Source organism: Ascaphus truei, chromosome 1, assembly GCF_040206685.1.
Source record: "Ascaphus truei isolate aAscTru1 chromosome 1, aAscTru1.hap1, whole genome shotgun sequence".
In the NCBI taxonomy this organism is placed as follows: domain Eukaryota; kingdom Metazoa; phylum Chordata; class Amphibia; order Anura; family Ascaphidae; genus Ascaphus; species Ascaphus truei.
The window spans coordinates 168,949,001-168,961,525 of record NC_134483.1 but is presented as its reverse complement, the minus strand read 5'-3'; the positions used below and the strand labels follow the sequence as shown (position 1 = coordinate 168,961,525).

The window sequence follows — 12,525 nt, the reverse complement described above, 5'->3', positions numbered from 1 at the left end:
TTCACCAAGTGATATTTCCACCTCCAATATCAGACAAGCACCTTTCCTTACTAGAGGTTCCTTTCAATGTGGATCATGTAGTGTATGTAGGCACATGAAACCCGCTAAATTTTGTCTTTCCAGTTCTCCACAAGATAACTACAATAAAAAATATAAGATCAATAGTTTTATAATTGCAAGAGTCAGTTTGTAGTTTATCTTTTTTCTTGTGGGTGCGGCAAGAGATATGTAGGTAGGACGATTAGACCCCATAAAACCAGAATCTTAGAACATCTTAGATTAATAAGAATTAAAGATCTGAACCATCCGGTTTCAGAACATTTTTGGGAATGTTCTTCTGGTAGGGTTAAGAACTTTTCCTTTTTGGGGATTGAACAGGTCCATAAGAAAGCCAGAGGTGGTGACCATGTGAACCTTTTGGACTGCAGGGAAGCGTATTGGACTTTCATTTTGAGAAAACGCTTCCCTGTGGGGATGAATATAGATTGGAATCTTGGTCATTTTCTTAAATAGATTCAATTAGCTATATTTGTTTAGAACATACAGGACCCCTCTAAGCTCACATTGAACCCCCAAAATAACCACAACATATATATATATATGCGTATAAGTGTCAAAGAGGAGTGCTACTGAGCATGGCAATGTATATTAAAACCAGAGACAGAACATGAAACACAGACAGAGCTCAGTGCTACATCCAATGACACTAATACACGATACAGTGCCTAAATAAATATATATATAGAAAACAAGAGAAAAACAAGAGAAAAAGAAGCACCTGTTCCGTATAGTTGAAAAATACATATGTGTAAATTTTATTAAATGACCAGAGTAGTCAAAAGGACTACTAGTAAACTGGTGTGATTAAAAAGCAATAATATGTCTAGTACAAGCAGATAGCAGCAATTAGCAAGTGACATATGAAAGGGGGTGTGGAGCAACGAAGCAAGATATCATGGGATGGAGATGAAGATAGTCTGAAGTTAGCCTTTGACCAATTTAATAATAATAATTTGGGCATTTCATTTACTTTTCACAGTCACCCCATTGAAATTATCTTCCTTGATCTTGTCCTATCAGTTGATACTAATCTGAACATACAGACAAAATCCTCTTTAAGGAAGTGGCAGTCAATGGATACTTGCATGCTGACAGTTGCCATCAATTGAAATGGCTTAATAATATTCCACTCAGTCAATTTTATAGACTTAGACGTAACTGCTCCTCTGATGAAATCTTTGAGGAGCAGTCACGTCTAATTATGTCTCAGTTTGCTGCAAAGGGATTTGACTGTGTTTAGGTAGATATAGTATTACAGATAAACTGTCCAAATGTCATATTCCAAAGTCAGGGCTACCAGTAGAACAGAACTTTTGAAGAAATCTTTATCTAATCGTCAGAGAAGAGAGATGAACAAAATGGGTATTATTGGTAAAACCTTTGAATCTAGCAATAGTGGGTTTAAGTTTATGACTAAATTCAATGGTTATTCTGGTCGTATAACAAAGATTATCAACAACCACTGGAAAATACTTATGTTTGATCCTTATCTTAATAGATGCCTCACTCCCAGAGCACAAGTTGTGTTTCGTAAAGCCCATAGTGTCAAACTACAAGTAGCCCCTAGTAAGCTAAGAGAGAGCTCTATGGTGGTTCATCCTCACATTCCTCTGTCTGTAGGTAATGTTAAATGTGGTAGATCAAGATGCACCATGTGTAAACATTTAACTATTTGCAGTTCCATTAAATCTTCTACAAATGGATCTGTACATCATCTCAAGAGTCAGATCAGTTGTCTAGCTACACATGTAGTGTACGTACTGTCATGCACCTGTAATCTACAATACATTGGACGTACCAAACGTCCTCTGTGTGTTAGATTTCTGGAACATCGTAGAGCTATTATTAAAGGTGTTCACAATCACAGTGTTCCCAGACATTTCACCACGGCACATTCTAAGGATCCCACGAGCTTGAGAATAGCTGGCGTAGAACAAATTTCTGACTCAAAACTGGGTGGTGACAGGTTTAAGACACTCTGCATTCGTGAATCTTTTTGGATCTATTCTTTGGGAACTTTAGTCCCTAAAGGTCTCAACGAATGCACAGATACTAGTACTCTAGTTTAAATGACACTGTGCTTTCTTTTTTCTACACAGCACCTCTTTATATTCCCCCTTCTTTTAAATTTAAATTCTGATTCTCAATCCGCTCTTTTTGTTTAGAATGTTCATTTGTAATATATCTGCACGTGTGTTTATATATTCGTTCCCCTATAGTATGTGCACTCACCTGCATTAGTGTATCACTTACACTGTAGCCGAGTGTTTGTGACACACACTTATCACTATATAGTATATATAATAGCCGTCATTTTCTAACACTTTTAGTATTAACTATTTGATTCCAGTCCGTCCTCAACATATCCCCTGCCTTCTATTTTAGTGTGAATAATTTTTATGCTCACTCCTTCCCTCAAAACTGTCTTTTTTATTCAGTCCTTTCTAATTTCTCACTGAAAAGGACCTTTTTTAATTAGGATTTTATTTATATAGTTTGTCAGCATTGTGCAGGGTATTGATGTGTTTTTATGTTGTTATATTTATATATTTTTATTTATCATATTCATCCAAGTTTCAAGTTTCACTCCATGTCTTTATTCATTTGCTATATTAACCCAGTTCAGCTACCACAATCTCATCCTTGAGAAAGTTACCTAGAGTGACGAAACGTGTTGGACGTCATCACGTAGCACGCAGTGACGCGAGCACGTTTTATGCGAAGCAACCAGGAAGCAATCAGGATCACTTGTTCCATTACATCTGGGGATAGAGGCACCCGTCTTCATATATACATCCGGTGCCGCTGCAAGAACTCAGATGCAGGAAGCCTCATCTGAAACTGAGGTCTGACACGTGGGAAGTGATTTTGTGCCACAGGAGGGAATTGATTTTTCAGCATCAGAACAACACCAGTTTAACTGGATCGCACGTGAGGAGGTACATTCCGTGCTTCAACAGATGTAACAGGTCTGTCACCAGCACACCCACATCACCATTGAGAAGGACATTCTCTAGTGGGTGTTTACTGTTCCTTACTGGGCTATCATCAGCCATATGGACTGCCATTGACATTCACCACTGTTGGTCTTTTTTCCCCATGATATCTTGCTTCCTTGCTCCACATCCCCTTCCATATGTCACTTGCTAATTGCTGCTATCTGCTTGTACTAGACATATTATTGCTTTTTCATCACACCAGTTTACTACTAGTCCTTTTGACTACTCTGGTCATTTAATAAAATGTATATATATGTATTTTTCAACTATACGGAACTGGCGCTTCTTTTTCTTCTGTTTTCTGTTTACATTTGGTCAGGCTTGACCACACAGAAGCTTCACCTATTCCGTACAGACTGACCCTATGCTATAATCAATTGATGCTCACATTATTCACTTGCTACACTTATTTAATCCTTTTTTCACACTACACATATACAGAATTAATTTGCACATTTTAACACTACCATTCACTCACTAGCACTACTAATTGTTTCTGTGTGTGTATATATATATATATAGATATATATATATATATCTATATATATATATAGATATATATATATATCTTTTGAATAAAATGGTATTTTAGTTTAACTCTTTGGCCAAAGTGTTGTAAGCCCTTGAGCCCCTCCAAGGCAGACCACGTCTCAAGGGTCCTAACACTAAAATAGATTCTTAATAACCTGTACATTACCAGGAAGAATGATTTATAATAAATCTGTCAAAATTAGTTGCATAGTTCTAAGTCTGATTGAAGCTCTTATTAACCTGTATAATACCAGGAAAGGCACTCTGTATTAGATTTGTCACAATCAAACTGCATGCAAGTTCTCCTGGGTGTGGAAGATGCAATGGACTGAGCTTTTACCCTTTATTATTATTATATTTCTTTAGTCATTTACTTCAAAATTACAGCACTTTTTCAGTTAACTTTATATAAATGTATTAGTTGATAGTAATATTTTTATATTTCTTTATTATATGAAGATATATGTTCTTACTTTATTAATTATGGTTTGATTATTTGTTGCGTTCAGCTGTTTCTGTTTTCATTATTATCTCTAGGAAGTTATATTTAAGATTATATTTGTAATATTTAATGGTTATATTATGTAACAATGATTATTGTTTTATATAGTTAATCCTTGTTGTTTTTTTGTTTTTTGTTCTTTTCAATTTGAGCAAATAACACTTGTTCTACATTGATTTATTAACTGATGAATCGCCACAAAATTAGCATGAGGATTTTTTATGCTAAACACATGTAATTGTAATTGTTTTTGTTGTTAAAAATATCATGGTTCTTTTTTATGCCTTTAATTAGGTTGTTGTGTGCTTATGTTTGTGCAGTCCTTAACAAATTGTGTCAAGATATGGATTTTGTATAGTTGTTTATCTTGATGCAAGGTCTTCTACATTGCATCTCTTTATGTTTTGGTATTCTGTATTAACTATTGGGTCTCCTCACGCCAGGTATGTGGGTTTGGCCTCTTTCTTCTCGTCTGTCACAGCGAGGGTTGGACTTCAATCCGTCTTGGACATGGAAGCTGCGATATTTTGATACAGGTTTGTCTTTGTTCCTCTTTTGACCCTTGTATGGCTCCGTCTCCGCTTCTTTCCCAGAGCAGCGCTGATGTCAGGGGACCCTACTGAGCAGTGTGCATGGGCTTTAGAAGTGTATGTCATGACATCGTGATGCTGTTTTGGCGTGAAACAGAGAATGGGTTTTATGTTTAAAAAGGGATAGCCAGGCATTTGTATTTTACTCCTTGATAAAGAACTTGTAGTTCGAAACGCATAGGAGGTTATCCTCTATGCTTTGGTTACTCATTAAATATTTTTGCATTTATTGGATCCTCTCCTTGCTCCCTTTTTTGTCTGTGCTCTACTTCTCACTTTTACTTGGATCTTTCATCATCATCAGCAGCAGCAGCACGTCCATCCTTACTGAGAGGAGGTGATTGTGAGTACTGTATTTTCCATGTTAAGCAGACACTCCCAATGAAACTGACGGGTGGCGATTACTTCACTTTCCCCTGGTTTTCAGTGATTACCTGTCATATGTAATTGCTTTATGGATATACTCATTCATTATATTGAATATTGATTCACCTATGGCTACAAAACTCTGGATTTAGTCATAATTTTTGGCCTGGTACTTGAGCATTTCTTTCCACGTTTTTTTTTACCTCTATTCATCTATTTTTAAGTCTGCTGAAATAATGACTCCCAGGAAGAGATGGGTGGATTTTGCATCCAAATTCCGAATCCGCCTCAAACTGCCCAGTTAATTTCATCCATCCAAATCCATGGATCAGAATCAAAAAGGCAGATTAGTGGGGTTTTTTTACTATTAGTAAAAATCTAACTGACGGATTACCAGTACCTTGGAATCTATTATATCCAATCTGGTTGGATAATGTCTTTAAAATCCAAAGTTGGATTTGAATACCTGAAATATAGTTTTTGTGTGGTGTAACCTTTAAGGTTACAATCAACAAAATAGATATCCCTTGGACATATGCTGGTCAACAGTTACATTGGTGCTAGTCATCATCTGGTTTTGCTCACACTGCTAGACCTGCTGCCTAGAAAGGCAGTGGATTGGGGTTCAAGTCAAATGGGGTCAGACACCAGTGCACTATTGCAGTCACTAGGTGCCTTAGGATTGTCATCTCAATATAATTGTTATGGATGTAATTTTAGGGAGTGTGAGATGTGACTCATTTAAATATATTTGATGTAGTGTTAGCACTCCCAGGGTACCTCAGATGTGCTCCTTTTTGAGCACAGGCTTCTCTCCTTAAGCTATTTAGAGCGAGGTTTGAGGGGATATATATACAACTGGAGAAGCTACAAACTTGCAGGAGTCTTTCTCCTCGACATCCCAGATTGAAGATGGCAGATGAACACCCGACCAGATTGGAACCAATGACGAATACCGGGATATATGCTCGGATTTTTTAGTACCCAATCCGCAGACTGATTTTGGTGTGTGAATTGAATTTAGGTAAAACCTGTCACGGAAATTTCCGTGGATCTGATTCAAAATGGTTGATATTAATCCTGTATTATGCTTGTGGATTTTTGTGACCCGCTTTGTACTTTTTCCATTAAATTGCACTGTAGTTGTCACACTTTTGTACATTCTTCCAATCTAACTAAATCCTTAATGATACTGCATCCCGTTTTCCTGTAATATTTATGTAACAATAACAAATTAAAAAGTACTTACTTTGAGCATCATGACCTTGTATGCATAAAACTTTTTCCCTTTTCCTTTCCCAAGTGCTCCTTCAAATGTTTCCACAAATTCCTGCGCATCCCTAAAACATGCCAGAATGTGCTTGTAAAATAGAAAATATACGTTGAAGGCTAAAATATAGGTATGTTCTACCAACCTCTATATATTTCCTTTACCATGGATATTATGCAACTGTTTACCAGATAACAGGAAACATAGTACAATTGGAATAGATTTAGTTGCACATATGATGCTTATTACATTAGTTACAAAGAAAGGCTCTCAATTATGAAAATGGGTTGATATTGGTTCTGTGATGTGTAACTTATACAAGTATCACAGATCTTTTTAAGTGCTCAGTTACACAAGTATCACTTCCCATCTCTGGATGTGTCTGTCACATTTAAAACTAAACACATTGGTAACTGTAATGGAAAGTAAATCGACAGAAAAAAAAGTCTTACTTAAGGACTCCAAGTTTCTGTTTCATCTTCCAAGGCTTGTTTCTTATTGTAGCAATTAGTTTCTTTTTTTCTTCTACTGCTTCCTTCAATTTGTCTAGTTCCTCTTCTGTGATGGGCTCCTCCTCAGAATCAGACCTATAGAAATACATGCATCAATATATCCAGCCAACCTTTAGCCTTTGTGAAAAGCGCAACAATTAAATACAACTTGAACAGGTTTATTCAAGTACAATGTCTCACCTCTCTGGTATATATTAAGCCATAGATTATAATACTAGAAATATACTGAAAAGTGTAGCATTGTAAGTATTGACTGCAACATTTACCAGGAAGATGGTCTTTTGTACAGCACTACAGATGGGATATAAAGAAGATAATATGACTGCAGTGATCCCAGCAGGACCACAATCTATACCAAGATGTCTACAGATGTAGTGACCATTACTGTACTGATCCATAAATGCACACAAAAAGTAATGTGAAAAATCAAATTATCCGTGTGCTACTAACTCATTAATGGGTGCCATAACAGTGACTCCATCGGCATGACACCCTCAACATGTTTTTGTGATGTAAAGCTGCGCTTATAGCGTGCGCGATGGCGTCGCGACGGGTGACGTCACCGTCGTCGCCGCTAGCGAAAGTTGTAATTCGCTTTGCGGCGACATCGTGAGCGACCTGGTCATTGATTGGTTCAGAGGCTGTCACATTTGGTGACCGCCTCTGAAAAATCAAATTTGACCGGCTTCCAAATTTCGCGTCGCTGCCGTCACTGCCGTCACCCCCGTCGCTCCGTCGCGTCACTCTTACTATAAGCGCACGCGACGGCGGTAATACATTGGTTTCCGGGTGAGATCGCGTCGCCGGCACTATAAGCGCAGTCTACTGTAAGTCAATTTAACAGAGGAGTAATGGTGATGACTGTTATCATAAAACAGGCCTGTATAAGATCTCCTCTGACAACGTGCTACTGCTGACTTCTTTAGATTCTTTATTCCTTAATCAAGGGGTGAATTCAATACTAGCTTAACAATGACAAAACAAGATGTTTGAAGAAAACTGATCTGTAAAGGGGTGGGGGTGGGGAGCTCTTTGATTGCCTAGATATAAGCTAGTGTTGAATGCCAAAAATACTGCAATAAAAAAGGGTTTTTGCTTTGTTCTCTGTTGCTCTCTGCTATGATGAGGGTCTCTGTTTGATGCAGTCTTGTACTATGTGCTCACTCACTCCTTATGGCGATTATACAAATATTTTTTAATAGTATTATTGAAACCACATTACAAACCAATGTGCTTTACTCTGTGTTTAATCTTTTTTGTCTTGTTTAACCATTTCTGTCAACACATCTCTGTCTTATAATATAACCTTCATAGGATGGAATTTCACAATTGTGTAGAATCCTGTAACTTTCCTAAAACTCTGCAAATTTAGTAAGGTTGTAACACATAGACATCGCATCGTAAAAAGCCCCTTGAACTGTTCATTTTTTACTTTACAGATTGAAGCTGTGCAAAACATAGTATTTTGCTCTAGTAAATTCCTAAACTATAAACATGCAATCCCTGCATAGAGAACTAAGTGGATCCTTTTGCTTAACCTTCATGAAATACACCTTGTGGTTGGATGGATAAATTAATGAATCATGAATTTACCCAGAAGCGTCTTTCTTCTTCTTGTCCTTTTTCTTGGGAGTTTCCTTCTTCTTACCTGCCCCAGGCCCCTTCCTGCCCTTCCTCCCTCTTCGGCCAGCAGGGTCATTTTCTTTATTCTCATTTGATTCGTCATTGGCTTCATTTTTACCATCCTCATCAGAATTTATTTCTGCCAGCCATGGCTTCATGTCTGGCACTCTCCAGTTTTTGTCTCTCCGTTTGGGAGAGAGATTTTCTTCATCACCCTCAGAATCTTCCTGTTCACCTTTGTAAATAGAAGGTGAAAAATTAATGAGTAAATCATATGACTATTTGTCACATTTTGATAAAGGAGACTACTATGAATCCAAACATGTTTTTTTTTTTCTTATGGGAAACAAAGCCTAGTGTACTCTTCTAAAATGTTGCATATGAAAGAGTTACTAATTCTTTAAAATAATATGTCATGGCCGGGAGCAAATTGGAAACTTAATGAGGCATTAGTGAAGGGGCCAGGGACCGAACAGATAATTGGCAAGGAAATAGATCAATTCTTCCAAATTTATACTGGTAGTGTACGGTCCCATTCAGTTTTATGGGAAGCGCACAAAGCAACCTTGAGAGGGACCCTAATTAAAAGTTGGCGGCTAAAAGGAAAAGGGAGAGAAATGAGAAAATCACCACCCTACAAACGAAGCTTAGGGACCTACTACTCAAACATAAGCGGGATCAGGGTCCGGCTCTACTTAAAGAAATCCAAAACACTAGAATCGAGCTTAATCTAGTCTTAACCTCCCAGGCAGACAACACACTGAGTTGGTCCAAGAGGCTATTCTATGATAAGTCAAACAAACCAGATACCTTACTGGCTAACAAATTGAGGAATAAGCACCCAAATTATAGTATCTGGGAGCTACGGCTAAAAACTGGAGTCAAGACAGCTAACCTAAAACTTATAGTGGAGGAATTCAGGAGCTTTTATGAGGATCTTTATAACGGGGAAAAAGTGGCACATAATGGTAAAACCAAAAGAGTCATGAGGGATTTCCTGAAGGGCTCACACCTACCAAGATTTAGTGGTTCGGAGAGGGAAGTTCTAGGGATGGACTTTACTATAGAGGAACTTACCCAGGTTATTCAGAACCTCAAACCCTCAAACGCACCTGGACCTGACGGGTTCTCCAACCTTTACTATAAAAAATACATTGAGCTCCTGGGGCCTCACCTCCTCAGAATGTTCAATGCAGTGCTAGAAGGGGCTGCGTTCCCGGAACAGATGCTCCAAGCATCCATCTCAGTAATATATAAGCCTGGGAAAGACCCATTAGACTGTTCAAGCTACAGGCCCCTTTTGCTCATTAACACCGATATCAAAATTTATGCTAAATTACTGTCATCAAGTCGGGTTCATTAAGGGTCGACAAGCAGCAGATAACACACGACGGATTATTGATCTGATAGATATAGCCAATACATGTAAGATCCCAGTTATGATGTTGAGTCTGGATGCTGAAAAAGCCTTCGACAGGATTGACTGGCCATACCTGAGGGCCACGCTTGGAGAGTTTGGGCTTGGGCAACGGGTGATCAATGCAATCCTGTCACTGTATCAAGGTCCGGCCGCCAAGGTAGTACACCAGGGATTCCCGTCGGACCTCTTCAAAATTAGAAGTGGCACTAGACAGGGGTGCACGTTATCCCCCCTATTATTTGCAATGTGCATGGAGCCCTTGGCGGCCCAAATCAGAAATAATCCCGATGTAGGAGGAATCAAGGCAGGCTCACAGACACACAAGATAGCGCTATACGCAGACGATGTCTTACGAACAATCTCAAGGCCGCTCACATCCCTACCGAACCTATTCAACTTGCTAGGGAAATTCCATGACATATCAGGCTTTAAGATCAACCAGTCCAAGTCTGAAGCCCTGGATATAAGCCTCCCAAAAGAGACAGAGAAGTTGATACAGATCAATTTTAACTTTAATTGGCCAAAACACGGAGTGAAGTATCTAGGGGTAGTCATCCCCAAAGATTACAAAGGTATTTACCAAGCAAATTTCCCCAAACTGATCCGCGATCTAAAGGAGGATCTGAGAAAGTGGGCGTCTTTTAAAATATCCTGGATTGGTAGGATACATAGCATTAAGATGAATCTCCTCCCACGCATCCTGTATCTGTTTCAGACGTTGCCGGTGCCACTTAGACTGACGGACATATTCTCACTTCAGTCTGCTATATCCAAATTCATATGGGAGGGGAAAAAGCCGAGCGTAAAGGTATGATTCTAAAAAAAACAACATTGGAGGGGGGCCTGGCGGTACCTTGTTTGCTATCTTATTACAAAGCGGCACAATTAAGCCAAATCTCCCAATGGCACACAAGCCCGGATTCGAAAAGGTGGGTTGCATTGGAAAGCAAAGCTTGCTCCCCAATAGAGTTGAAAAGTTTGATCTGGTTACCCAAAACAGCCTTGAAACTGATGAAAAAGCTGCTGGCCTCAATGGCTAACTCGTTGGCTATCTGGGAGGCCAACAAATTTAGGTGCACTCTGTCATCTAGAGGATCGCTAATGACCCCGCTCTGGGGCAACCCGGATTTTGCTCCAAGCCTGTACAGAAAGGAATTTACAATCTGGAAACAATTGGGCATACATAGGCTCCGAGATCTGGAGGGGAGAAAAGATATTAAGCCCTTTGCACAAATTCGAGAGGAATCAAACATCCGCCCCTCAGAGATATTCAGATTTCTCCAACTGCGAGCATTCTATACTAACGTTACCCCTCGACCCCCACTAACCAGGTTTGAAAAGCTCTGTCTAGTTCAGACTGATACCCGGGGACTCACATCGCAATTGTACAGAGAAGTAATCGGTTCAGGGGTAAAGGTCGACCACAAACTGAAGTACATGGATCAATGGGAGAGAGATCTAGGTGAGGTACTAGATGCAGAGGAGTGGGCTAAGATTATTATGGCTACTACTAAGAGTTCTATTTGCACGACATTAAGGGAAAACGCATATAAAGTATTAATACGCTGGTATCACACTCCCATGAAATTATCTAAATTTGTACCAGGGTACTCCCCGCTGTGCCCTAGATAGTGCGGAGCAGCAGCTGACCTGTTACATATGCTGTGGTCCTGCCCGAGGATTAGACCGCTTTGGCGAGAAATTAGAGATTGGCTCGAGAGGATTCTTAACCTCAAAATCCCCTTGGACCCGTGGCGGTTCCTGCTGAACAACACGAAATTCCACCAATTTCCAAGATTCGGAACAGAATTTGGTTCGTATGCCAGATGGAAAAGTTAACGAGTTTAGTTAATGACACTGGCGACATTTATCTAAAAACCTGGACACCTTGGCTGGCCCAGATGGACATCCCGGGAGTAGAGAGGGATACCATCCTGCTATGATAGTGGTAGATGCGTTTTCCCTTGATCGAGGCCCGGAGTAGGAGTTACTAGGGACAGTCGGCGACAAGAGCACCCTCGATGAGAGTTCAGAGCTGGAGCCTAGGCCCCCTGCCCGACGAGAGCGCCCAGAAGGGAGTAGGGCGTTGGACACCCAGGAGTCGAGGTTTCCAAATACCAATAGACCCGGTGGGAGAGAACCCCGTACCACACCCCCCCTTTTTTTCCTTCTCCCTGTGTTCCCCTTTTTCCCAATACCCGTTTTGGATAAATGTTAAAGTACAACAAAATGTTTTTGTACAATGTCTGCGGTTGCAATGACTGTACATATATACTGAAGAAAAACACAATAAAACCAAAGTTATAAAAAAAAAAATATGTCATACAGTAGCTGCAATACGTTTTGGCAGTCTCATGTTTGGCTTTTGGATGTGGAACGTACAGTATGATTCAAGTGGTGACATTTGGAATTAGGAAAGTAGGCAGTACAAAGGACATGGGGTCATCCCTTAAGGTTGGAGGAAAGGAGATTTCACCAGCAACAAAGGAAAGGGTTATTTACAGTAAGGGCAGCTAAAATGTTGAATTATTACCCATGGAGACTGTGATGGCAGATACAATAGATTTATTCAAAAAAGGTTGGACATCTTTTTAGAAATGAAAGGTATAAGGATACACAAAATAAGTAAACATGGGAAGGATGTTGATCCAG

The 12,525-nt window shown here is 39.4% G+C and overlaps 1 protein-coding gene across 1 annotated transcript in view; it reads right to left on the bottom strand.

The window, feature by feature from the left end:
- Positions 1 to 12,525, bottom strand: part of LOC142489660 (transmembrane channel-like protein 1) — a 94,640-nt gene that overhangs the window by 78,429 nt on the left and 3,686 nt on the right. The window contains exons 2-5 of the mRNA XM_075590837.1: positions 10,865 to 11,013; positions 8,424 to 8,688; positions 6,771 to 6,905; positions 6,298 to 6,388 (exon numbers count right to left, since the gene is read on the bottom strand). Of these exons, the coding sequence (XP_075446952.1) occupies positions 6,298 to 6,388; positions 6,771 to 6,905; positions 8,424 to 8,688; positions 10,865 to 11,013 (640 nt within the window). The remainder of the gene's footprint in view (positions 1 to 6,297; positions 6,389 to 6,770; positions 6,906 to 8,423; positions 8,689 to 10,864; positions 11,014 to 12,525) is intronic.